Source organism: Ovis canadensis, chromosome 3 (assembly GCF_042477335.2).
Source record: "Ovis canadensis isolate MfBH-ARS-UI-01 breed Bighorn chromosome 3, ARS-UI_OviCan_v2, whole genome shotgun sequence".
NCBI classification, from domain to species: Eukaryota; Metazoa; Chordata; class Mammalia; order Artiodactyla; family Bovidae; genus Ovis; species Ovis canadensis.
Genome location: NC_091247.1, coordinates 224,674,680 through 224,700,868, shown reverse-complemented (window position 1 = coordinate 224,700,868; position 26,189 = coordinate 224,674,680). Strand labels below are relative to the sequence as shown.

At 53.3% G+C, this 26,189-nt stretch overlaps 1 protein-coding gene across 6 annotated transcripts; it reads right to left on the bottom strand.

Moving 5' to 3' along the window:
- Positions 1-179: 179 nt before the first annotated feature.
- On the bottom strand, positions 180-24,450 carry SEPTIN3 (septin 3). 6 transcript variants are annotated; one of them, XM_069581691.1, is made up of 11 exons: positions 23,100-24,450; positions 15,316-15,507; positions 13,386-13,514; positions 12,646-12,727; positions 10,370-10,507; positions 8,969-9,086; positions 8,018-8,113; positions 5,345-5,444; positions 4,066-4,117; positions 3,691-3,784; positions 180-1,505 (listed from the first exon to the last, which is right to left on the bottom strand). In XM_069581691.1, the coding sequence occupies exons 1-11, from the start codon at positions 24,448-24,450 to the stop codon at positions 1,440-1,442; spliced, it is 2,418 nt and encodes an 805-aa protein (XP_069437792.1). In that variant the 3' UTR covers positions 180-1,439. The 6 variants fall into 6 exon arrangements, with proteins under 6 accessions (XP_069437792.1, XP_069437797.1, XP_069437798.1 ...); XM_069581696.1 differs by lacking the exon at positions 23,100-24,450 and adding an exon at positions 19,779-20,044; XM_069581697.1 differs by lacking the exon at positions 23,100-24,450 and adding an exon at positions 19,779-19,971 and having other exon boundaries at positions 5,345-5,441.
- Between the last annotated feature and the right edge of the window lie 1,739 nt (positions 24,451-26,189).

Sequence of the window (26,189 nt, the reverse complement as noted above, 5' to 3'; positions counted from 1 at the left end):
ATAATGCCTGGCAACCAATTTCTTGCCAACTGAAGATGAACAAAAATTTTCCATCTCTAATTTCTGTGTCTGCTTCTTACCAACATGGTCCTATCTCACCCTCCACAGGAGTGAGATGATGTAATAGCTAATTTGGCCAAGAATCGAGGAGCACAAATAAAACACAGTTCAGACAGTTATTGTTCAAACAGCAATGTTTAGTTGTACAACACATAAAGTCTAGCAACATTTACACAACCAGTTTGAGTGTCTGTTGGCTTACTTTCAATTGGGAAAATTAACCGTAATGTCACCAAAAGGTTGGCTGGGACTGGTAACATTTAAGAAATGGGTCGTTCTTGCATCCCCTAGGCTTGGGCCTCTTGCTCCATCAGGACTTGGTTGTAGATGAATGGCCCACAAGTCACCAGCCTTTGAGCAAGTTGTGTCCAGGTGGAAGTGGTCGGGCAGTGGGCAACGGGTAGTCCATAAAGACTCAGTGCAGGGGTGGGCAGTGGCAGCCAACATTCGCAAACATTCATGCATCTGATGGGAGGGCTTTGCCCTCCACTGGGGATTTTCCACCAGCCTACAGTGACCGACTGTGGCCAGGCTAATGCATTACTGACATTAATGGAGTGGGGGCGGGGTGGGGTGTAGGAGTAGCCAGGGTAGGTGGGAAAAGATTCCCTCTTATTGCTAAGTGGACAGAAGGGTGCTTTTCTTCCTAGAGTTCACATCTCGTGAGCTTCCGGAATTTGGTGTGTGTGTTTAGTTCTTATTTAAAATCTAAGGATAAGGAAGTCAACTCCAGGAATGTCTCTTCAGGAAAACCACCATTCCTAAATGGCTGCTATATGGGGTAGGGAGGGTGTGTGGCTGCACTCTGGGCCAGTCACCAGCGGTGATTTTTTTTAAAAAGTGATCCTGGCCCTTGCTCCCCCCCATCTGGAATGACCCATCCTTACAAATAGGCTTTAAGCAATGAAGGAGACACCCTTGTCCCACGTTGGGGCTCACACAGCTGACGTCAACAAATCCGACAAGCAGAAAAGTTGCTTTCTTGACCCTTTAAGGAAGTCAAGAGCAGCTCATGCAGATGAATGGACAAGGAGCAACGCCATATCCCTTGGAGATGGTTACAAGTAGCTGATATGGGTTTGCAAGGGCAGAAGAAGCTCTTGGTGAGTTCTTTCACCCTACGGATGGGCTAGGACCGGCTGACACAGACGATGGAGGAGGGCAGTGCTGGCGGGAACTCCATTCCACTGGGAGGAGAGGGGTGGTGTGGATAAATGGAAGCAGCAACTATCCTAAAGAGGCAGCTGGCCGCCCCCATCTGCTGAGGGCTGAGAGGGGCTGTGGTGGTGGGCCCGACACGCACAGCGCTAAAGAGCGCGTGGCCCTGCAGCAAGAAGAGCTGAGCGGAATGGAGGGAGGAGCGGCGCCTGGAATGGCCTTCATTCGGCAGTGGGGCAGGGGGTGGCTGGCACGGGTGGAAGGACAGTGCCCAGGAGGCCTTCTCCCTGCAGGGGGGTTGAGAACGGTTGAGGGTGTGGAGACCGGCAGCTGACAGCAGGCATACAGAACAGCTCCTCCACAGAGGCTGAGACCACGGTTGAGGAGCCCCAGGCATCATTCTCCTATTCTCTTCCTCGGCCTCGCCAGGGCCCCCCATGCCCACCTCAGACCTTCCCTGTGAGGCCAAGGTGTCCAGTCCCACGTCTTCATATAAGCCAGGGGTCCCTCTTCTGTTGAAACTTAGCAACCTCTGGATTCTAACCCTGCGCTGTTCTGCTCTGACTGGTGCCTAACCTGGGATAACTGTGTGAGTGAGGGAAGATGGGGGTTGGAATGGTAATGAGCTTCCAGGAAAGATTGGAGACCATGAGTTAGGGGCCACTAGCAATCTGATCACCCACCTCTTTCTCCTGGTCTGCTGAATCTTGGTCTTAAGTCTATACGTTTTCCTAGCACCTGAGTGATAAGGGCCTATACATGCTGGGATTTGTAGAAGGCCAGTAAAACGCCTCGGGTTGGACCAGGAGATGAAACAGGTTGTAAGAGGTCACTGTAAACAGTATCAATTTTTTCCCTTGCCTGAGGCTAAACTGTTTCCCCAGCTTGAAATTTCAGCCACCTTACAGACTAAAGGAGAAAGAGTAACTTGTGTGTCAAACAACATGGAAAATATATGCATTAATAAATACAGGGCTGATGGGGAAGGCAAGAAAAGGCTACTTGCAGGCTTGTGAGTATCATTGGGCATGTCTACAGGGGTGAGGAAGAGGAAGTGCAGAAAGCTGAGAAAGACAGACAAAAATGCAAGTAGCTTCAACACGAGAAAGAGAATAGAAGAGAAGGAGAGGGAGGTCAAGTATACATAAGAAGGAGGAGAAACAGAAGCCAGCTTTAAGGAGGAAGAATCCTGATGGACAGGAGGGAGATGAGGTTCGAAACTGTCTCTGAAGCCAAACAACCAAGAAAGACAAACACTGTATATTGTTCTTGATACTTCTTTAGACTCAGTTCTGCTAGGACCTGACACCTAAAACAAAGGTTGTCTCACTTGACCAGCACATGTGTTTCTTTAACCAGACACTGGGAACCACAGAGCTCCCTGTGTCCTGTCCTTTGCAAGGCTGCCCACAAGCTCAGGGCCGTTTTCATCACTCGACTGCAGAAACTGTGTTTCCCATGCTTCTCACAGATCTGATTTCCCTTGTAATCTCCTTTTGTACTGTCCTGTGATTTTACTGGGGATGTTAAGTGGCCTAAAGTCACTTTTGGAAGTAACCTGGCCATAAATCCTAAATATAGAAGTGCAGCTCAAATGGATTAGGCTAAAAGGAAACGAAAGATGTCAGAGGGGGCAGGACAAAGGAAGGAGGGAAAGGGAAGAAAGAGAAAAGAGGGGAGCAGAGGAGAGTGAGGCAGGGGGCTGGCGGTGGGATATGTGGAAAGCAGCAGTCTGCGACAGAGACAGGTGGTAGCTTCTGGACAGTGAATGCCACACAGACCGAAGGGTGGAGCTCTCTCCTCCACTTGTAGGCACTAATTCTGCAGGAACCCAGCACTGGCCGACTTCTCTGCTCTCCCCAATCTTTCTTTTCCCCAAAAGTCCTAGCCTCACAACAGACCACCCCGGGCTTACAGGGAGGTTAAGTCCTCAACTCTCCCCGCCCCACCATCCCAGGTCAAGCTCCACAGACCGTCTTTGGAGAATTTCTGCGGTCCCTGCTCACAGGTGGGTTCAGAGATAAGAAAGCGTTACCTGAGGCTCACCTGCTCCCATCATTTTTAAATGAAGCCTCCCCCAGACCTCTTGAGTGAGGCACACGGCCTTGTTCTGGGACACAAGGAAAGGAGACAGATAATGGACAGCCATGGAGGAACCAAGCTTACTAGGAACTTTCCAGGGAGGCAGTATAAATACCTCAGCCCTGCACAGGCGCACACACATACACACATATGCACGCACACACACATACACACTCTCTATCTCTCGTACACACACAACACACACACACACACACTGTAGACAAGATGCTCCACAATTACCAGACAGGCCTGTGGGACAGAGTAGAAAGGAAGAAGGTGGTGGGTGGTGGTCTGAGGATGTGTGTGTGTGGGGAAGTGGGTATGTGTGATGATACGGAGAAAGGGCCGTCATGGGTTACTGCCGTGGCCTTCCTCTGTGTCCACGCTCACCGGGGGGAGGCCTCCATTGTCATTAAGACGCTTGGCCCTGTAGGTCTCATAGTGGATGTTGTGTGTCACTTCCTTGAGGTCCTGGAGGTGCGTCCTGAAGGACACAGGGCAAGAGAAAGAGGGATGATTAGGGGCAGGACGAGGGAGAGAGGACCCACGTCTGCGGTCAACACATGGCTTCCAGGGTCTGGACCCGGTGACTGGGACCAGAGAGCCAATGACAGCTCTTGAGCCCCTTGTCCTTCAAGATGGGAGTGGGGACTGCGGCAGAAGCTCTGTCAGAGGGACCTGGGGACCGAGGAAGTGGATCTGAACAAGTGGCTGCTGGACCCCAAATAATTAAACCTGCCATCGGATGGGAGGGGTGCATCTTACCTGATGACAAAGTCTCGAAGCAGGGCAAACTCACAGTGGTTGAGGTTTTCCACTGTGAACAAACAAACAACAAAAACACGTGGTCATTCACTAATGCAGGTACCAGCAGGTGAACTTCTCTTCAGGTCATGGACTGAGCCATGGGCCGGGCATTTGCCACCTTCCAGAGGTATGCTCATCTGGGCATTCAACTGAGCTGGATTTTACTCACTGAACAAGGATTCATGAAGCAGCGACAAGGGCACAAAACTATTCTAGACTCTGTGGAATAATAGCTCATAGGTAGTATTATATTCCCCATTTTATAGGAAAAGAAACTAATACACACGGAGTCTAAGAAACTTGCCCAAGGCTGAAGACACAATTTCCATCTTTAAGGAGCTTATAACCTGATTGGAAGACAGTAAACACACAGAGAGAATAATCGAGCCATCTTAAAAAGGTCAGGATGGCTTGATAAATCTAATTCAATATAGATCAAGTGCCTACTATTTGCAAACCACTTGACAAAGACGATGGAAGCTGAAGAGAATTAAGTCATGAGCACTCTTTCTCATAGTCTATGGGTAGGACAGATGTTCTTACAATTTCATTCAATTCAATTGATGAGAAAAATGCTATTTTTAAAAAAATCCCAACAAAAGATAGAAAAATAAGAGACAACATGATATAATGGGATAAACTTGGTTCTGAAATCAAAATATCCAGGTCTAAAATCCAGGCTTCACCACTAATAAGTCATGTGATCTTAGGCAGGACACTTAACCTGAGATCCAAGTGCCTCAGCGAGGATGATCTGAGAACAGGGATTCCATCCCTACCCTGCCCCTCTCCAAGGGTATCATGATGAATTCATCACCTAAGTGATTCTCTGAGAGCTCTCAGAATCACTGTGACCTTCTCAAGGTCACATCATTCCTAATAAAATGAAAATGGCAACATCTGACAACCCTTCAGCAGCTTTTCAGATCATGCCTCCTTTCATGTGAAAACCTTTCTCTGGTTTTTCTGATCTTTATTAATCTCTCCATGTTCTGAACTCCTTTGACCCTCAAGCTAGTGCCTCCCGGTCAGGTGCTAAATCCATCTTTTATTTCTTCCTGCTCATGAGTCTCAGCTTCTCAATTAGATTGTAAGCCCCTTACGTCAGGGTCTGGCTGGCTCTGGCTGGCATTCATTTTATATCTTGCATCCTAGGACTGTGCCTTGACCTCTAGATGCTTAATTAATAAGCATAATTGACTGGCAACCAGTTCTTCAAGAAGATGCATTGAATTACCTTCAATGATGCCCCAGGGAGTTTTCCTGCCGAGGACCCGCTTGCCATTCACTTGGTACTCCTTGTCACTTCCCACCACAGCGAAAGGCATGCTCTCCTGCTGACAAAGCAGACGCCACGCATGTCACCCTTCTGCTCTTTGCGCCTCCACGGGTAGGATGGCATCAGTCCTGGGCCTCTAACCTTGAACTGCACATTTCTGAAGCTCATTCAGTGATCCCACTGATGGCAGAAGCCAGGCTCTTGTCTCTTAAAAAGAGCACTGGACTGGGAGTCTGAAGTCCCAGGGTCCCAGACCTGATTGCTCCCCTGCCTGGCTGGTTAACCTCAGTAAATCAGCTTTCCCACAACTGGCAAATGCTTTGTATTCTTTAGCCCTTTTAACAGGGTTTGGTTTGATTTGGAACAACTCTGTGAGCTAGCCAAGAAAGACAGGCCTCTTAGATGACACCCACCCAATGGACAGCCAAAGTAATGAGTTTTACACGGTCTCCTGGACTGGCAGAGGCCCATGCCTGCTGCCCTGCCAGAGTTCAAAGGCCACTTTCTGATGTACCTAGGCTCCTCTGCTCCAGCAGGTGTCTGTTCCCAAGTTGATCTGCCTGGTGTGTACTGTTACTGCATTTTGATAAATTAACTATTATATAAGCTGAGGACAAATCAGTGTGGAGATCTGTTTTTCTGAAAATGGGATGTTTCAGAAAGACTTGATAAAGGTGAGTTCCTTTTGCATTAAGAGTGGATTTAGCAGGACTTTCCTGGTGGTCCAGTGGTTAAGAATCTGCCTTTCAATGCAAGGGACATGAGTTTGATCCCTGGCCAGGAGACTAAGATCCCACATGCCACAGGGCCCAAGCTCCTCAACTAGGGAGCCTGCATGCTGCAGATTACAGAACCCATGTGCTCTGGCCCCAACTAAAGAGGAACCCCAAAGCTGCAATGAAAAGCCTGCATGCCACAACTAAGACTAGACATAGTAAAAAACGTATTTTTTTTAAAAAAGCACTGAATTTTAAAAAAGAGTGGACTTATCTCCAAAGAAGAGGCCTTGTCTCTACATAAAAAGAACATTTAATAAACATGATGGGGTTTTGATATTTTAATAATTCAGTAAAACATCTATTTTAAAACATTTAAGATTTGTATGTTTCATTTTTAAAATGATTTCTTCAGTTGATTTTTTCAATGAACTACCTGTCTTAACTACATCAGGTGAGGGACTCCTCCTAGGTTACCACACTTGATGAGAAGGAGACTGACTCAAGGCCTAAGTGAGGGATCTGTCCCAGGTTACAGTGATTAAAAGATGCTTACTCCTTGGAAGAAAAGTTATGACCAACCTAGATAGCATATTCAAAAGCAGAGACATTACTTTGCCAACTAAGGTCCGTCTATCAAGGCTATCGTTTTTCCAGTGGTCAGGTATGGATGTGAGAGTTGTACTGTGAAGAAAGCTGAGCGCTGAAGAATTGATGCTTTTGAACTGTGGTGTTGGAGAAGACTCTTGAGAGTCCCTTGGACTGCAAGGAGATCCAACCAGTCCATTCTGAAGGAGATCAGCCCTGGGATTTCTTTGGAAGGGATGATGCTAAAGCTGAAACTCCAGTACTTTGGCCACCTCATGCGAAGAGTTGACTCACTGGAAAAGGTTCTGATGCTGGGAGGGATTGGAGGCAGGAGGAGAAGGGGACGACAGAGGATGAGATGGCTGGATGGCATCACTGACTCGATGGACGTGAGTCTGAGTGAACTCCGGGAGATGGTGATGGACAGGGAGGCCTGGCGTGCTGCGATTCATGGGGTCGCAAAGAGTCGGACACGACTGAGTGACTGAACTGAACTGACTGACTGACAGTGATTAGTGGAAAAGCTCAGACTAGAACCCAGGATTCTGATGAGGAATCACAGAACAGTGGAAGTTTAGAATTGAGAGGGATCTCGGAAATCATAAAGGTCAAGGGTTTCCCAGCCAGGTTTCATGAAGCCTTAAGATTCCCAGAAAACATCTCAGGGGCTGCTCAGAAGTTAGGATTGAAAAGACCCTGATGCTGGGAAATATCGAAGGCAGGAGGAGAAGGGGGCAGCAGAGGATGAGATGGCTGGATGGCATCATCAACTCAATGCATAAATTTGAGCAAATTCTTCCGGGAGATGGTGAAGGACAGGGAAGTCTGGCGTGCTGCAGTCCATGGGATCGCAAAGAGCTGGACACGACTGAGCGACTGAACAACATACTGGAGTCTGTCTGACACTTAGCTTTTTAGAAAAGGTTCTTCCAGGGGAGCAAAACAGCCAATAAGCCACTCATCTAGCCTGATCTCTGAATTTTAAAGAAGGAGAAACTGAGGAGGAGCTCTGCCTGAAGCTTTTTCTGCCTATATCCTTCCATCACCCCATACTCTGGTTTTGCTTGGCCTGGTGGGGGAACCAGCAGCTTCTGTTGGCTCTGGGGATGAACAGGAGAATTTGGCTTTCTGGGTGCAGGGTTCACAGTCGCAGCGAGGGCCCCCAGTCCTCTTCCTCTCTCATGCCACTTCTGGTCTGGGTCAGGTAAGGTGGGGCAGGGAGTTTGGAAAGGGGAAAGCAGGAGGAAAAACAGAAGTGGTACATGATACATATCCCAGGGGGACCAATGTGGGCATCTATGTGATGAACAGAGTCCTAGGCACCTACCCGGATTTTGTCATTCTCTGTCTTGTCCTCCAAATCCTCATCAAATTCCTTCTGGGGGTAGAATTCAATGCCATTCACTTCAAGCTCCTTTCGAACCTAGAGGCGGGCGGGAGAAGCATGGTAGCCAAATGTCAGGAAAGAGAGAGGGCTACGTGTGTGTGTGCATGCTTGTGCAAATGTGTGCATACTGAAGCCAGAGGGGTAAATGGCAGTCATCTTTGAACTCTAAGGCCCTGGGCAGCAGGAGGATCCTGAATGAATGGGAGCCCCAGCCCTGCAGTTACCCCTGCCCACCGCAGCCTGCCACGAGGAAGAATCCGGGGGTGCAGTCTGTTCCTCTGAGGGTGTGTAAGATCAGGATCCAGACAAGCAGGACCGCTCAGAACAGACTCCATGGGGGCAGTGCTCATGCCTTACTTGTTTCACTCCTCTTGGCAGGGAAGAGAGGTCCAGCTCGCCACCCCCAGCCTCTCCCCATTTGTCCTCTTTCAAAGCTCAGCTTAAGTCTCCTCCTCCAGGAAGCCACCAGTGCTTTTCAATAATCTCCTTGATGAAGTTTCTTAAAGGCAGCAAACGTCTTTATACTTCTCCGGCATTTCCCCAACCCAGTCCCCTGTGTGTCCAGCACAGGACAGAGCTTATGGAAAATAACGATAAAGACCAGTGGGTGGTTGATTAATTAGTCTCGTCCTTCAAGCAACCTAACAGTGCGGAATGGTTTCTCACGTTGGAGGTGATTTATGCATTTAGTGGTGTTTGCAGGTACGTTGCGAGAAGGCTGGAGCCGCACTAACTTCTCTTCTCCACCAGCCTCGCCTCTCTAACAGTTGAGTAGGAGCCAGGTGGGAAGTGGGGTAGGAGGTGGGTATAGTAATAGAGGATAGATGAGGGCTTGGACCAGAGCGGGAGAGGCAAGCATGGGGACAGGAAAAGGAGGAGGGGCCTTCTCACCCTTTGCTTGAATTCAGACTTCTCCTCCAGGGTCATGGTGTCAGCCTTAGCAATGACGGGGATGATGTTCACAACTTTGCTGAGGTGTTTCATGAACTCCAGGTCAAGAGGTCGCAAGCTGGGGCCCAGAGGAGGTGGGGTGTCAGAGCCACCATGCCCTCCCCCACTCAGCCACTGCCACCACTCCAGGGGCACCCTTGGGACAGGAGGACTGGGCTGAGAACTGGCTGAGGTTAGCCACCATCTCCTGTCTGCAGAACAGAACTCAACTCTCTACCCACACATGGTCCACCAACTCCCTTTCTCTCTCCCTTGGCTCTGGGGTATATCCTGGCTTTCTTTAAGCCCCACTCAAACCACTCCTTCCCAATACCTTTTCTGACCTGAGATTTCTTTCTCCTGGGAACAGCCATGGACTGTTGTCCCTACCCACGCATCCTTGTATCATGGTTATACGTGTGTGTATTCTGCCTACGGGGCAGCACTTTTGGACAGGCCTCCCCCTGTCCCATAGTATTCCTGCAGGGGTCCAGCTGGAACCTGGCCCCTCCCCTACCTGAGGGCCTCTGGACTCTGGGGCCCCGATCTGGCTGTAGTTTGAAGTCCACCAGATATTTAAGGCAGGCTGCCTGCTGGCCTGCTCTGACCTTGGGTCCAGGCTCTAGGGAGGGATAAACGCTAGCTTTCCTGCTGAGTTCCTGAGCTGCACCGTTGAAAACCTGCTGAACGTCTGGCTCCTTCAAAACTGGGGGCCTGCTGCGCTTGTGCCATCATCTCAAGAATGAAATTCTTGCCTAGTCACTGGGCTCAGGGACAGTTAGGTGACCTCCCCAGCAGGAAGGTGGCCTGCTTGTCCATTTGGATGGCTCCATTCTCCAGGGGCACTCCCTATCGTTCAGCCTTGCCTGATACTCACAACCAGAGTTCCCGGCATGCCCGATGGTTGTCAGCCTTCATTGCTGGACACCTGGCTCCTCTTGCTGGGCTGGCCACCCTCCAAATGCCTACAGCTGGGTCCCCCCTCCCCACCTCCACCTGAACACCAGCCCCAATCTAGTAGCCTGGGCCCTTCCCATCTCATCCTTCTTGCTGCCCCTGACCCCAGGCCTCTGCATAGCATGTATCTGTTGAACAAACGAGGAGCCCTTTGCTCACAGCAACCAACTTCTGTCCGCTGGCACAGTGGTGCTATGGTGCTAACACACCGACGGGCAGCATGGGGGCTGATGGTGAGCTTCTCTCTCCTGTCAAGGATCTCTGGGGGACTCCCAGGGCCATGACTATGCGGGGGCCCACCTGACCTCCCCAGCTGAGTCTAGATATCACTCATTCACTATAGGCTGGGATCGAATGATGCAAACCAGAGGCAGGCGCGGGGATGGGGGCAGGCCTGGCACGTACGAGTGTCCGGTCGGGGAGATGAAGTAGAGGCAGCAGTGGACGCGAGTGTCAGGGATGCGTTTCTTCCTGGCGATGTTCACCTCCTCCTTCAGGAACTTCTCGTACTGCTCGTTGATGTACTTCTCAATGGGCTCCCAGCTGGAGGAGGGGGGAAGAAAGCAGATGGAGGCCCAGAAGGACACGACCGGGAGCCCCTCTCACCAGGGTCAGGAGGCAGGCTCTCACCTCCATCTCACTCCCTGCCTCCCGAGGGCTCTCGGTGACCTGTTGACTATTCTCTCTCAGCCCCCATGGGTGGCTTTCCCTGTTAGCAAGGGCAGAACTCGTCTGTGGTCCGAGTCCTCTGATTGGCCTATGGGAACCTGCAGAGCCCCACCCTACTCCTGACAGCGGTGCACTTTCCCCACATCCATCACTTACTAGCTGGGCCACTCTGGGGAAGTCTCTGCCCTTCTCTGAAGCTCTTTTCTCATAAGTGAAAAGAGAGTAACAACAGGTGCCTGGAGAGAGTCACGTTAAGAATTAGGACAGAGGTATAATACTGAACGGGGCTTCCCTGGTGGCTCAGTGGTAGAGTCCTCCTGCAATGCAAGAGATGCAGGTTCGATCCCTGGGTCAGGAAGATCCCCTGGAGAAGGAAATGGCCACCCGTTCTAATATTCTTGCCTGGGAAATCCCATGGACAGAGGAATTTGACGGGCTATAGTCCAAGGGGTTGCAAAGAGTCGGACACGACTGAGGGGCTAAACGACAACAACATAGTTCTGAACAGAGAAATGGCGCAGAGAAAGCACTCAAGCCTGGCGCTATAATAATCATAGCATAAGCACAAGCATATAATAACCCCAGCGCAACGATTCATCCTTATCATGCTGTTGCTATAATAGTAACCTTTCCCTGTCTAGGAGTGTGTGGACAGCCAGAGAAGGTGACCAGCCACTTTCTGAGATCAATACAGCAAATTCCAAGGTGTGTTGTTGAGAGGCCCTGTCTGGCTGGGGCAGCCCCAGGCTCCCTCACAGAGGCACAGCTGTCTTCACCCCTGTCTGGGAGCAAACTTCTGCCCAGAGCCTTCTGTAAAGCAAGGAGTGTCACTTGCCATCTGGTTTTACAAGGATTAAGTCATTAGCCACTGTAGTCACTGACCTACAATATATCCTGGAAGGAATTTGGGACAAAGATCAAGATAAGGCTCTCTGCGCTTTGGGAAAACAGGCCCTTCAATAGTTGTATTTCAGGAAAAAAAATTTTGGACCCAAATTCTTACACTTTCCCATACTTAGAAAAGCACTAAAATCATTAACAGAGATCTCTGTTCCTCCTGACTGGCAGTAGCCTTCTGCTGAGATGTATGCCTGGCTGCACGTATCCCCAGTCAAAAAGCACAGGTATACTGGCCTCTGCCCACCTTTTCAGAGCAGGTCCTCCGAGCCATCTGGGAGGCTGACTCAGGCTACAGTCCTCAGTGTGTGCTTGTGTGCTCAGTTGCTAAGTCGTGCCGACTCTTTGTGACCCCATGGACTGCAGCCCGCCAGGCTCCTCTGTCCGTGGGATTCTCCAGGCAAGAATACTGGAGTGGGCTGCCATTCCCTTCTCTAGGGGATCTTCCTGACCCAGGAAATGAACCTGAATCTCTTGTGTCTCCTGCATTGGCAGGCAGATTGCTTACCTCTGAGCCACTTGGGGAGCCCTCAGTAAGAGAGTGAAAAAGACCCGACTTAGAACTCTTACATTGTGCTTTTTTTTTTTTTTTTTTTGGCTGCACCGTGAGGCAGGCACTGTGCGTTCTGTTCACAGCCGACACTTCCATCCTCACCTGGGCAGTGTGCTTCCCCCATTTTGGCTGGACGCTGGATCCCCAGAGGCTCTCTCCTCATGGGAACCACCCTCCCCCGTTTCCCTCCTGCCCTCTCTTTGTCCAGGTGGCCAACACCTGGCCCTCAGGCCAAGCCATCTGCCACAACCTCCAAGTCCGCCTGGGTTTGCACCCCAGCTCCCCCTGCTCCGTTGCTCCAGCTCCTGACCCACTCCCATCTCCAGGCAATGCCTCAGCTGACATTCCCTCTGCTCTGTGCCCCTCTATCCTCACGCCTGGGCCCCATTTGGTCCTCTCCGCTTGCTTCCTGACAACCCCCCTCCCCTCTTTCAGCAAGTCTTGCCATTTGAGCCCTCAGCATGGAGGGCACAGATGGTTCTCAGTTTGAGTGAATCTGCTCCACATTCAGTGTCTGCCTGGCAGTCTTTAGGATGGAGGTCTCATACACGGGCAGACATACCAGTTTTCATTGTTGATCTGGTCTCCAAAGCCCGGGGTGTCAATGACAGTCAGCTTCATCTTGACACCACCCTCCTCGATCACTGGGGAGGGAACAGAAAAGGCACCCGGAGAGTCACTCCTCCAGCTGATGCCAGGTGCCCCACTGCCTACCAGCTGGGGGAGACCTGGGCTCCTTACTTCTACAGGACCAGTGATTGGAAAAATCAAAGTTCAGGGTCCTCAACCCTTCAACACCTTTGTTCATGCACCTAGAATGCCCTCCTTACCCCTCTGTCTGTCTAAATCTAAGTCTTGGGACTTCTCTGGTGGGCCAGTGGCTAAGACTCCATGCTCCCAATGCAGGGAGGCCCATGTCCAATTCTTGGTTGGGAACTAGGGTTACAGACATGAACACTTTGCATGCGGCAAAGAGTTCTCGTGCCCCACTGAAGATCCCTCATGCTGTAACTAAGACCTGGTGCAGCCCCCCCCAAAAAAAAGAGTATTTTTTTTTAATGAAAACAAAATCCACCAGGCTTTATCATCCCACTCAACTCCTACTTCATTCCTCTCTAATTCCCACACCCCCTTTTCTGGACTTACAGTCGAAAGACCTGGCTCCATCTTGTTCAAGGGCTTAATTCTATTCCATCTTCAGGTTGTCTTTCATTTGTCTCACCCCCCAGATGCCCCATTCTTCCCCTTTTCTGGCAGAGGCCCTTGGGACAGTGCCCATCAGGGTCCCTGCTGGGTCCTCACCATGCCCAATAGCTTTGATCTCCACTGTCTTGGGAATCTTCTCCTCCCGGTTCCAGCTGGAGGCCTTGCGGCTCACTTGGGATTTGAAGAGGGTGTTGACCAGTGTTGACTTGCCCAGTCCACTCTGACCTGCAGCAAGACAGGAAGGGGATGAGAAGGCAGGGAGACGCCAGGCCCAGCTCCCAAGCCTAGCATCTCTCCCCTGAGCTTACAGAATTCTAGAGCTGTGATCCAAGTCCTTGACTGACCACTCACTGGAGAGGCTAGAGGCTGAGCAGGGAGAGCGAGTGGGTGGGAATGCTTTCCTACTTGCTGGTGAAGGGCCTGGGGAAACATCAGTCGCATTGCACATTCTCTCCTTCTGGAGCCCTGGGAGCGCTGGGAAAGGGGCAACCTCTGCACTTGTGTATTGGTTTTCTGTTTCATTTTTGCTTGACCTAAGTCTTTAGTCCTTAATCACACTTAAAGATGGAATTACTTTGCATACTGACTTTACGCTTCTGAAGATTTCATTCCAAGGAAGAGCTCCACAACTAAAAGAGAGGTGAAAACCACTGCTCTGAGCAGAGTGTTTCTCAAACATGCACAAGAATCACAGGATAATAACGAAGGCTGAGTGAAGAATCAATGCTTCTGAATCATGGCTCTGGAAAAGACTCTTGAGAGTCCCTTGGACTGCAAGGAGATCAAACCAAACAAACCCAAAGGAAATCAACCTTGAATATTTATTGGAAGGACTGATGCTAAAGCTGAAACTCCAATACTTTGGCCACCTGATGCAAAGAGCCGACTCATTGGAAAAGACCCCGATGCTGGGAAAGAAGGCAAAAAAGAAGTGAGTGATAGAGGATGAGATGGTTAGATAGCATCACTGACTCAATGGACATGAATTTGAGCAAACTCTGGGAGATAGCGAAGGACAGGGGAACCTGGTGTGCTGCAGTCCATGGGGTTGCAAAGAGTAAGACATGGCTTAGCGATTGAACAACAACAAAGATGCTATACATGGGAAGTGGTAAGAGATGAGTGGAGAAGTAGCACCAGGCCAGGCTAGGAATTCAAACCCTTAAATTTATGAAATATTGTTAAGTAGGATGGGTGATGATGAGTTTTGCAGGGTAGAAAAATTATTCAGTCACTGGTAGACAATGGATTGAAGACAGGGAACCAGGAGAAAAATAAGTAATGTCATCATGCACGCTGTCTAGTTTAGCCAATATTTTTTAGAGCAAGATGTTCCAGATGATTTCCACTCTGGCCCAGACATATGAGCAGCTCTGAGTCAGGTGGACGTGGTAACCCAGGGTAGTAGCAGGGTGCTGGCAGTGGAGATGGAGAGGGTAGACAGACCGGAAGAGATATTTGTGAGGTAAAACTGACAGTATTTAGTGACCGACTGGATTGGGGGATAAAGCAGGAGGAAGAAGGATGATTCCCAGACCCCAGTTTCAGCAACTGAGAAAATCTGTCAGTGCGATCAAAGGCAAAGGTCCCTTCCTGCTCTTACATTCTGTGGCCCAGTGCCCCTACTTAGTGACCGATGTCCTGAAAATTCTCTTCAAGCTTGAAAGCAGTATCAAAGATCAGAAAGAAGACCACCCTTCTTCTGACCCTCCCCCAACTCTTGAAGGTGGGGAAGAACAAGGGTGATGCCCCCAGGCCTTGAGCACAGCTATAAGGCTGCCTGTGTACAGAGAGGGGGGTGATGGGGCCAGGTTGACCATCATCCATTCACATCTCCCACCCTCAGATCAGCCAGCCTTGTGGGAAGAAAGGAGTAAGGCCTTTGTGATCAGCACGCTGAGATCTTTCCTCTGAGGAAGAGCTCGTTCTAGAGAAGCCAGGGCTGAGGCCATTCCAAAGAAAGAAGTGGGATCCTAAAGGGTGCTGCCTGCCACCAGGGTCTCCAGGGAGCGCACGGCCTCCGTACCGACCACCATGATGTTGAAGTCGAAGCCGGTCTTCATGGTCTTCTTGCGCATCTGCTCGATGATGGTGTCGATGCCGATGTAGCCCAGCAGGTTGGGGTTGATGCCCACGGGCTTCATGGGCACTGCCGGCTTAGGCCTGGGCTCAGGCACCAGCTCTGACATGGCTGCGTCCGTCCTGGTCTCTGGGAGCCCTGCAAAGCCAAGGTGGGAGGGGCGGGCTGAAGTCATGTGGACACCACAGTATTAGTCTCTGGATACACAATCATACAGAGTTAGCCCTGGATGGGACCGTGGATGTCCTCCAGTACAGGTCTCCCATCTCATAGATGTGGAGACTGAGGCCTGGGGGTGGGAGGCGGTGATAAGGGCTCGCCTGAGAACAAAGAACAAGTCAGATGGAAAATCTGGACCAGTACCCAGACCCTCCAGTTGCTGGGGTACTTTCAAACGCACCTCGCTGCCCCAAAGCACCACATCCGTGTCTCTAACCCAGGGGTTTCTTCGCCTTGGCACTGCTGACATGCTAGGTCAGATAATTAGAGTAGGGAGCCGTCCTGGGCATTGGAGTCCGTTTAGCCGCATTCCTGGCCTCTACTAGACGCCTGTCCATGCTTAGTCACTCAGTAGGGTCTGACTCTTGGCAACCCTTCGGACTGTGGCCCACCAGGCTCTTCTGTCCATGGTATTTTGCAGGCAAGAATACTGGACTGGGTTGTCATTTCCTTATGCCAGCACTAGCTCCCAATTTAATGACCAAAAGCATTTTCAGACTATGCCAGATGTTGTCTGGCACTGCTAACAGTTGAGAAGCACTGACCTAAGAGATGTCTGGGGTTATTCCAACCTGAGTCCTGCCTCACCCAAATAAAGGGCAAAGCAAAGACCTTTTAGGATTCTGGACCTAATGTCTATTGACTGCCTGTCCCTGCCCTAGTTGCTTTGTCTTTTAGAAACCCATGGGTCTGGGACTTCCCCGGTGGTCCAGTGGTTAAGAATCTGCCTTGCAATGCAGAGCATGCGGGTTTGATCCCTGGTAGGGGAACTAAGATCCCACATGCTGAGGAACAGTTAAGCCTATGCACTGCAAATAGAGTCCATGAGCTACAACGAAAGATCCAGCATGCCACAACTAAGACCTGATGCAACAAAATAATCTTCTTAAAGAAAGAAGCACATGCTGCTAAGTCACTTCAGTCGTGTCCGACTCCTAGCAACCCCACGGACTGCAGCCCACCAGGCCCCTCCATCCATGGGATTCTCCAGGCAAGAACACTGGAGTAGGGTGCCATTGCTTTCTCCTCTAAGAAGCACATGGGGCTATCTCAACTCAGCAGAGCGAGCATCAGTCGTGTCCCCTCTGTTCCATGAGCACTGGTGCAAAGTAGGAGTCTCTGTGCCCTGAAGATCCCCAGACAGCCTCCACGCCTTATTATCATTTTTTAAGTCATTTATTGCTTTCAAATTTTTTGTTTGGCTGTACCGCACAGCATTCAGGACCTTAGTTCCCTGACCAGGCATCAAACCCATGCCACCTGCAGTGGACGTAAGAAGTATTAACCACTGAACCACCAGGGAAGTCCTCTCCAAGCCTTAGTTTTAAATCTGAGGAGGAGTAAGTCTCCCCTGCTGACCAATGAGGAAAGGATGAGGCCCAAGTAGGGGCAGTTACAGGCCTAAGATGACATGACACGCTGTGTTCTTGGCATGGTGGGTAACAGGAGAAAGGAGAGCCTGAGATCACAGCCCTTCCCCAGTGGAGAACAGCAAACACCCTTCTGGGTCTGGCGCATCATGGGCACGCTCATACACATGAGAAATCTGTGTTCCCCCATCAGGACACTGTCCCTCCAGGGTGGGGTTCAGGACATGGCCTCCCCATAAGACGGGTGTGTGTGGTGACGTGGAAAGGGCCTGGCTCTGTGACTTGCCTTCTCTGTGGCCTCGGGTGAACCACCTGCCCCCATGCACCCGCCTCCTCTTCTGTAAACTTCTCAGGATAGTGATGAAGGCTGCGGGGAGCCCCGCACGTGAGAGGCACCCCCCACTCTGCCTCACTGCTGCAAACCCTCTTGGTCCTGCCCCTTCTCAGTTCCCAGTCAGGAGGGGGAATGAAGTGGTGTATGTGAAAGCGCTTGTTAAAGGGAGGTGCCTGAGATGCTAATTACCCAGCGGGGTCACTGGACTCCATGCTCTCTGGAGGCCCCCTTCCGGCCTGGCCATTCTAGAATCCTATGGCTCCTGGTTACCACCATGCAGGGTCTCCGGCTCACAGGGAGAAGTGATGGAGCAGCAGATGGGAAAGACAGAGAGGGCACAGGAGCCTCCCGCCCCCACCCCCGAAGCCAGCCAGGAGTCTGTTCTTGCTCCCCCACCACCTGGTCCTTTCCCTAGTCCTGGCATGACTCTCCTCTCTCTCTCCACTGGAAACCGTTCTTTCCTTGTCATCCGCGGGCACAGCCAAATCTGACGGAGTCTCGGGACCTCCCCAGGGCCTGGCGTGGTTCCCTCCTGCTTCCCAGGAAGTTGTTGCCAGCCAGGCGGCTCCAGAAGGCACCCAGATTGGCTCAGGCCTGAAGCAGCTGACTATCAGCAGCCTGGCCTGCGCCTCCACTCCACACGTGGTTCCCAGGCCCAACTCAGCACACCTGCACTGGGGCCAATGCCCTGATTTCCCTGTCCAGCTGCTCACCAGGCCAGCCCTCTCCATCCCCCGGATGCCCCTACGGCCAGCCCACTGGGTCACCACAACCATTGTTGTGAGATGGAGCCATCTGTGTACACGTGTGAGTTTTGGGGGGGCAGGGTCTTACTCTGCAGACCTGGAAAATGAGTCTGGTATTTATTTATTTATTTATGAGTCCTTGCCTCATACTGTCTGGTGAGGAGACCTCCAGAGCACAGGACGTACGGAGCTCCAAAGTTAAACTCTGTAGCTCCCTCCTCTGCCCCTGCAGCCCCTCCAGGTCGGGCCATGCCAGCTCCAGACGGGCAGCTGGCCCATCCTTGACTCCCAGGCGGATGGCCTCCGGGAGCCTCAGTGTTCTCAGGAAGACAGGGACAGTCCTGACCTCATTGGGTTGCTTTGATGCTTACACAAAAGTGTGGGCATAAACCTGGCACTGAACACATGCCAGTTGCCACCCTTCTTCAGGGCAGGAGCCATGTCTTATGGATTTCTGTGCCCCAATGTACCTAGTATAACAAAGCACTCAGCAATGAATGAATGGATGCAAGCCTCACTGCAAGGCTGATGTTACTCAGAGCCATCACCTTTCTCCTCCTTTGGATGCTGCTCCCTTGGTGGAGCAGCTGACCTCCAACCCAGCAAATGGCTCTTGGGTGGGCCCCAGGCTCGGAGATAGACTCTGTTAAGAGACCTTCTCCCCATGCCACAACAGGGATTGGAGGAGGGGCTCCCCAGGGGTGGGGAAGAGCTAGGGATGGGCTCACAGCTGGATGTAATTCAAATATGCCATCCTGCCTACATGGTTCCTGGGGCTCCTTCTGAGCTCCCAGCTTTTTCGGGGCCCTGCCTGCAGCACCTCCTGCTGGGAGCCACCTGCCTCAACCGTGCTCCGAGGAAAGACCCTGTCCGTCCCCAGCTCAGCTCTGGCTTAGTCCCCATAGAACCTGCTACCCCCTGCCCCGCCCCCACCTCCCTGCCAAGCAAGAGCCCTGGTGCTTTCTCTTACAGGGAAATGAACGGGCTTTGTCTTTGTCCGGCCCAGGGACCCCACCCCTCTGCTGGGAAGGTGGCCGCAAAGGGAAGGGACCTTTCCAGAATAGCACCTGCCTTCCTGGCTTCGTGGGGATCCAGGGGGTGGGGAGGCTCTTCCTTCCGGAGCCGGAGATCATTCCCAACCCCCAGACCCCAGCAGTCTTTAAGACTCCACCCCCACCCGCAGAGGCAATTTCAGTTCACCCTTAGCTCCAGCCCCTGGCTCTCGGCGGAGAAATCACAAAAGATATCTTAGTACTTTCCCATTCACAGAAGCAAAGGGCGCTGAGATATATACCCCTTCCTCCATCCCAGTCCTCTGGAAGCCAGCGAGTTCCCTTGGAGACCACCAGCTGGTGCCTGTCTCAGCGTGCGCCCGCCCGCCGCTGTGTGTGGGGGAAGGGGTCTGTGTGTCAGCGCACAGGTCTCTGAGCCCGGCTGTAGGTGGTCCCGATACCTGTGCGTGGTGTGCGCGTGTGCACGTCTTAGTGTGCTCCAGCGCGCATCGCGGCGCCCGCTTGCGTGTTCGGGGGTCTCCGTGCCTCTCCGCCTTCCCGTCTGTGCATTTCTCCAGGCTCGGGCATCTTGGGAAGGGTGCCACCGTGTGTGTGTCCGTGCACATATGTCACCGCGCGTGGGCTCCTCCGCGCTTCAACCCTCCCCCGGTAGCATCTCCAGCTGGGCTGGCAGGGGCCGCAGCCTCCGCCTCCCGGCGCGCGCCGATGGCCCGGCCGGCCTCCTTACCTTTGGACATGAATCCTCCTTTGTCTCCGTTTCCTCCGGGAAGATGCTCAAGGGCGCGGGGCTGCAAGGCTGAGGGGGACGCGGGCTCCTCCTGGGCCGAGTAGCCCCTGCAGCCGGGCCTCGCCCTTCGGCGTTCTCCGCCCACCCGCCCGGCCCGCGGCCCGGCCGCGCCGCCCCAGCGCCCCGCGCCGCCGCGCCCGCCCGAGACTTCGACTCCGTGGCTCGGCGCCGCGCTGCCCCTGCCCGCGCACACCGATGCCGCCGCCGCCGCCGCCACCCGCACCACGTGACCCGCGCGCCGCCCGCCCCGCCGAGGGCCCCTCCCCCTCCCACGGCGTCGGCGCCCGCACCGGCTCTCGGCCCGCCCGCCCGCACGCGGGAGCGCGGGCACCCAGCGCCGGCTGAGCGGGGGCACTGGGCCTCGCAGGCTCGAGATGCCGGGCGGGGGGCGGCGCCCCGATCCCATCCCTCCGCCTGGATCCCTCTCCCGGCCTCTAACTCTCTAAGGCTGGGGTGGGGCGGGGGCGCGGGGGACCGGTGACAGCTGCGGGATGCGGTGCGCTAGCGTGAGTCACGCGGTGGTTGGGATGTTGGGCTGATTCCGTGGGGTTCTACCCAGGCGTGGGTGCCGGTAGAACCCTGCCTGATTCAGGAGCCCGGGTTCCAGGCCTGGCTCTGGGATGACGAGCCCTATGACCTTGAACTGGTCAGGAACTTTCTTTCCTGGGCCTCAATTTACGGGTCAGAAAAAAAAAAATCTTTCTTGCATTTAATCCTCATGAATGGATAGCATATTGCCAGGCCAGGTGGACATAGGAATGAGGACCATTCTCTTATACCCTCAAAGAGCTCTGGGTCTGGTGCGGTAAGACAGAACGCTGGACCGTCCTAACACAGGGCGTGCGGTGTGCACAGGGAAACTGCGGGTGCAGGGAGGTGGGCACTCTGGGAAGAGGGGGTTTGTAGGATTTCCTGGAGCGGGTGCGGGCCAAGATGGAAAAGCAAATGTAGGTGGGCGGGAAGAAGGGAAATCGTTCCATGGAGAGAGGAGGGCTGCGGTGAGACCAGAAGTGAGAGCTGCCTGGTGCTGCGGGCAACAGAGCTCCTGCGCACAAGGAAGCAGGGAAAATTCCAGATGGATACAGAGCAAAGAGGCTGGAGAAGTCCACAGCCTTGGGAGTCAAGCTAAGGAGCTGGACTTTAAAAGAAGATAATGGTGAGTCACCAACAGCTGTTAAGCAGAAAGTGCTCCCATGAGATGAGTCCCTCATCTCATGCCAGTTGAAGGGGGAGGGTGGCCTCACAGGGGCAGAGGGATGGAGAGAAAGGGACACAGAGCCTAGGACTGAGGAGGCTGGGCCACAGAGTTGGAATCAGACTGACTGGGATGAAGGAGAGAGAAAGAGGAGGATGCCTGGGTCTCTAGTGGGGTGGGGCCTGCAGCTCTGGGAGTGATATCAGGGAAGGCAGAAGTCAGGAAGAAAAGGGCTGCCTCTGGACCTGCCTGGGAGCTGTCTGGGCGGAGGGGTCTGGCAGGCCGCTGGCTGTCCACACCTGCATTTCGGAAGAGAGGGCTGGGCTGAAGATGGAGACAGAGCTGGGGTCCTGGAGGAGGGAAGACGAGAGCCTGAGTGGGCTCCCCCAGACCGAGTGTGCAGAGTGCAGTGGGAAGGGGGCTGACAACCCCCAACCCCAGGTAAGCCACAGGACCAGATGCTTTCCGAGCATCTGTTCCAGACCCAGAATCTCTGAGCCTTTGAAAGGCTGGGAATGAGACTGCCAGAAGAATTCCAATCGCTGGGTCCCTGTTACCTTGCATGAATGCATGCTAAGTCGCTTCAGTCGTGTTCGTCTCTTTGAGACATCTATGGACTATAGCCCACCAGGCTCCTCTGCCCAGGGGATTCTCCAGGCTCCTCTGCCCATGGAGTGGGTTGCCATGCTCTCCTCCAGGGAATCTTCCCAAACCAGGGATCAAACCCGAGTCTCTTATTGTACATCTCCTGCACTGAAGGCAGGTTCTTTACCACTACTGCCACTTTAGACATGTCAGCTATATGATTTAGGCAAGTCACAGCCTCATGAAGACCAAATGAACTTCTGGCCCTTGTGTTGACCAGTTTATAGTTCGTGTAGGACTTCCAACATACAAGTCTCCAACTCACCCTTTAGGACTACAGCGCTGGGGCTAGGGAATCAAGAGAGATTTCCAGGTAAGACACCTTCTAAGCAACAGCTATCAGGGCTTCCCCCCAGTGGCTAAGACTCCGAGCTCCCAATGCAAGGGTTCTGGGTTTGGTCTCTGGTTAAGGAACTAGATCCCACATGCTGCAACTAAGAGTTAAAATCTATAACTAAGAGTTAAAAATCTTCCCTCTCAGGACTTCCCTGGTGGTCCAGTGGTTCAGAATCCACCAATGCAGGGAACATGGGTTGGATCCCTGGTCAGGAAACTAAGATCCGCATGTTGCATGTACTGGAACTAGAAAAGTTCCACATGCCATGATGATCGAGGATCCTGCATGCTGCAGCTGAGACCCAGCACAGCCAAATAAATAAACTTTTTAATGTAAAAAAAAAAAAAAGGAAACAGCAACAGCTATCTTCCTGAAAGGCTGAATGGGAATGATTTAGAAGGTCTCACTAATAATGTGAGATCACTGTTCACATCTGGAAGAGCGTGGCAGTGTTGACTGTTAGACAAATCACCACTTACTGAAGTGCTGGTCTACATTTTCATGTAGGTGGGTTGCTTTCAAGCTGGACTCACCTATAGCTCACCTGATTATTTTAGGTCTTCAGGGAACAGAGAGATAGTAATGGAAGATGGCAAAGGACAAACGCAGCATAATTGCTCTCTCACAAATTACACCTGCAAGCCTTTCTTCTGAAGGCTTCCCTCAGCTTGAACTCTGACTGGCAGTTTGGGACCCAGCTCAGGCTGCCTCTCTTGTGTCCTGCCCCTCAATCCCATCCCCTTCCCCCAGCTCATTCAACTCTGACCTTAAAATCTTCCCTCCCAGGACTTTCCTGGTGGTCCAGAGGCTCAGAATCCACCTTCCAATGCAGGGAGCACGGGTTGGACCCCTGGTCAGGGAAGTAAGATCCCACATGTTGCATGTGCCACAACTAAGACCCAGCACAGCCAGATAAATAAACTAAATACATAGATATTAAAATAAATGGCACTCTCACCTTAAAAAAAAAATCTTCCCTCCCTTTCCAGATCTAGCCAAGCATAACCTCTCTCCAGGCCCTTACACCCCTGCCCGCCTACCCTCAGCAGCCCAGTGCCTCCCCAGCCCAGCTCTTTGCGTTTACCTTTGGTTTCTCTGGCCCGGTCCAGCTCTGTGGCCCAGTCCATAGCAGCATCTGCTGTAGGGTGGCCTAGGGCTGCGTCTGTGCTTCGGCTCAGCATTGATGGCTGGGTGGCAACGTCTGATGTCGCCAGGTTGATGACACTGTCCAGTGTGGTCTCACCAGCAGCCGGGTCTGGGGTGACTGGCACAGCTGGACCCATGGCTATGACCAGCCTGCTTATATCCACAGCTGGAGAATTTGTAGTCATGCCCAGCTTGGCTGTGTTCACCAGCATGACTGTGTCCGGCCTGGCTGTGCCGAGCTTGACTGGATCTGGGGCTGCCCGTTCCATGGCTGCACCCCCTGTGGTGGATTCTGGCTGGGCTATGCCCTCTGTGGCTATGGCTTTGCCCACCTTGTCTGGGTCTGGAGTTACCGAGTCCATGCCCCTGCCAGGCTTGCTTGTGCCTACTGTAGCCACATCCATGGCCAAGCCCAGATTGGTATCCAGATCAGGGGACTCAATGCCTGTGTCCAGTCTGGATGGCTTTGGTGTAGCCAAGTTGACAGTCAAGCCGGGTCTGTTGGTGGTCCTTGTGGATAAACGGCTGGCTGTGCGTGGCCTTGTATCCAGAGCAGCCAAGTCCATGGCCATCGCAGGCCCTGTGGTAGGGGAGGCCCTTTGGAGATGGAGCCGGGGTCTCGGGATACCCCTGGACCGGGGTTTGCCTCTTCCTGGAGAAGCTCTGGCAGGAGCGTGTGCAGTCACTGGAACGGGGTGCCTTGGACCCGCTGAGCCTGGCCCCGCAGGACCTGGTGGACTCGGAGCCAAGCGGGACTGGAATGGTAGGGTCAGGTACGAGCTCACCAGGGGCTTCTCCGCTGTGGGCATCCTGCTGGGTTTGGCCAGACCTGGGTTCCCTGGGCCCTCGGAGTGGACCCTGTCCCCTGGAACTAGGGACACTGATGACGAGCCAACTGTGGGCAGCCTCCTTCCTCCGTGGGTGGCTGCCTCCCTGCCCGGGCTGGACAGCTCTTCCCAGTGAGAAGGCAGGGGGCCCAGGGGCCGTGCCTGCCTGTGCGGATGGACTGTTAAGGAGATGGAACTGAACTTCCTGGATGCCAGGCTCTTGCCAGTCTCCTGGGAGGACTCGCTCCAGGCCCTCGCTCCAAGGCCCGGCCGGCTAGAAGCCTGTGGGATGTGGCTTGGGGAGAAAGCATCCAGATGGAAGGTCTTCCTGAGAACAGGGATGAGAGGTGACACCCCGCCAGGGAGCTTAGAGGGGCGGGCTGGGTGGCCCAGCAGGTGGCTGCGGGAGGAGTTTCCGGGGCCGGGGGCCCCATGCGGCTGCATCTCAAAGTCGTGGTCCATCCAGGTCTTCCACTTTCCCCTGATCAACAGAGCAAAGGGGCCAAGCAGGGGTGAGGCGGTGGAGCCTGGAGGTGCCGGCCTTCCGCAACCTGACCAGCCGCTAGCCCTCCTCTGAAGGGGCCTTGTTTGGAGGGGGCGGTCAGGTCCTCAGTGGGGTACAGCTTCCTTCCTACAGCTCCCACCGCTGCATGCCTACACACGTCACACTCACACACCTACCTGGACACCAGGTGAAGGTGGTACCCAGTGAGCAGGCTGCCTGGTGTGATGGATGAAACCTCTCTCTTTACCTGGGCCCCTGTCTCTGTGGACAACTCCGTGGAGGTCACATATACATGTCTGAGGACCCCAGGGGAAGACAGTGGTTATGGAGGCCTGTCTGCCTCTTCCATAAGGGGCCAGAGGACTCTGGGTTCCCACCCACACCCCCCAAAATAGGAATGCCAGCATCCAGGTAGGAGGCTGAGAGACGACCCCTTTGGCTTGGGAACAGGGTAAGATCTGGAGCTCCTCCCAGAACCAGGGAAGAGCCCTAGGCTGCCTGCTGCTGGAGCCGAAGTGGAATTGGAGCTGAAGAAGGCCCTGGACAAGGGGAGGCGTGGGAAGTGCAGCAGTAACAAGCGTTCATGGGGGACTCGTTCGGTGAATGCACCTCTGTCCCCGCTCCTGTCCCCAGAGTCACAGTGAAGCAGGCCAAGCTACATCAGAGGTGAGCCCTGTGGCGGAAGCATTAACTCAGCCTTTGGGGTTCAAGGGCGGAGGCTGACCTGGGGCTGGGGGATTTCATACGGAGGGTCCAAGGGTGAGAAGACATGGCGTCTTTGTGAAAAACCTCTGTGGGGCTTCCAGGCTGTGTCTGGGGGAGGGGGAGACCAAGCTGCAGGTGTGCTGAGACCCAGGCCAGGCCACCACGATGCTCGGGCCCTGGGAGGGGACCTGGTGGGATCTTGCAGGTGGTCACTCTGTGGCTATGTGGCAGAGAGACCGGGGGAACAGAGGAGGAGGCAAAAAGGGAGTCCTCTGGCGTCTGATGGTATGCTTTCACAGCTGTGGCCCCGGTTCAATCCGATCGGGGGGGACTGAGATCCCACAAGCTGCGTGGCAAGGAAAGCCACGACTCTATGGGCTGGGGTGGGGCTGGAAAAGGCTGAGCAGCACAGAGGAAGAAGCAGAGGGACCACCTGGTCATGGGGAGCTGGGGCAGGGGTAGGGGGCTGTCCAGGAATCTGGCTGGTGGTCTGCATGGATGAGCCATCCCCCAAGGGGAGCTCCCGAGTGCCCAGATGGCCAGCTGGTGCACACGCTGGGCTCCATGGAGCTCTCCTTCTGGAACAGTTATTTCTGTTGCTTTCAACACAGCAGACAGGGATGTGATGCTGGGGGGTGGGTGCAGGGCTGGTAGCAGGGTTCACGGGGGAGTGTGACCCTGTGGCTAAAGCCCTAAAGTCTGGTGCAGGGACCAGGCAGGACATCAAAGGGTCTTCATCATCCCTCACAGCAGGGCCCCAGCCCCTCATCCCCCTCCAGTCGCATATTTGTCCCCAAGGCTGTCCTGGCCTTTATCACCTCTCTACTTGGCATGTCCCCGCAGCCCTGCTTGTGGGCCCTTACTCACAATGATACACCCTGGGCACAGGCTTACTTACCCTGCACTTAACCACAAACATCTACCCTTGGTGTACACACACACACACACACACACACACACACACATACACACACACAGCTGGCCAGAGGAC

Coding starts and splice junctions, on each gene's coding strand:
- SEPTIN3 (XM_069581691.1), bottom strand. CDS start 24,450: ATGGACCACGACTTTGAGATGCAGCCGCATGGGGCCCCCGGCCCCGGA. Junction 15,508..23,099: donor CCGGGCCAGAGAAACCAAAG/GTAAACGCAAAG, acceptor TTGGCTTTGCAG/GGCTCCCAGAGACCAGGACG. Junction 4,118..5,344: donor TCCCTGGGGCATCATTGAAG/GTAATTCAATGC, acceptor GTTTGTTCACAG/TGGAAAACCTCAACCACTGT.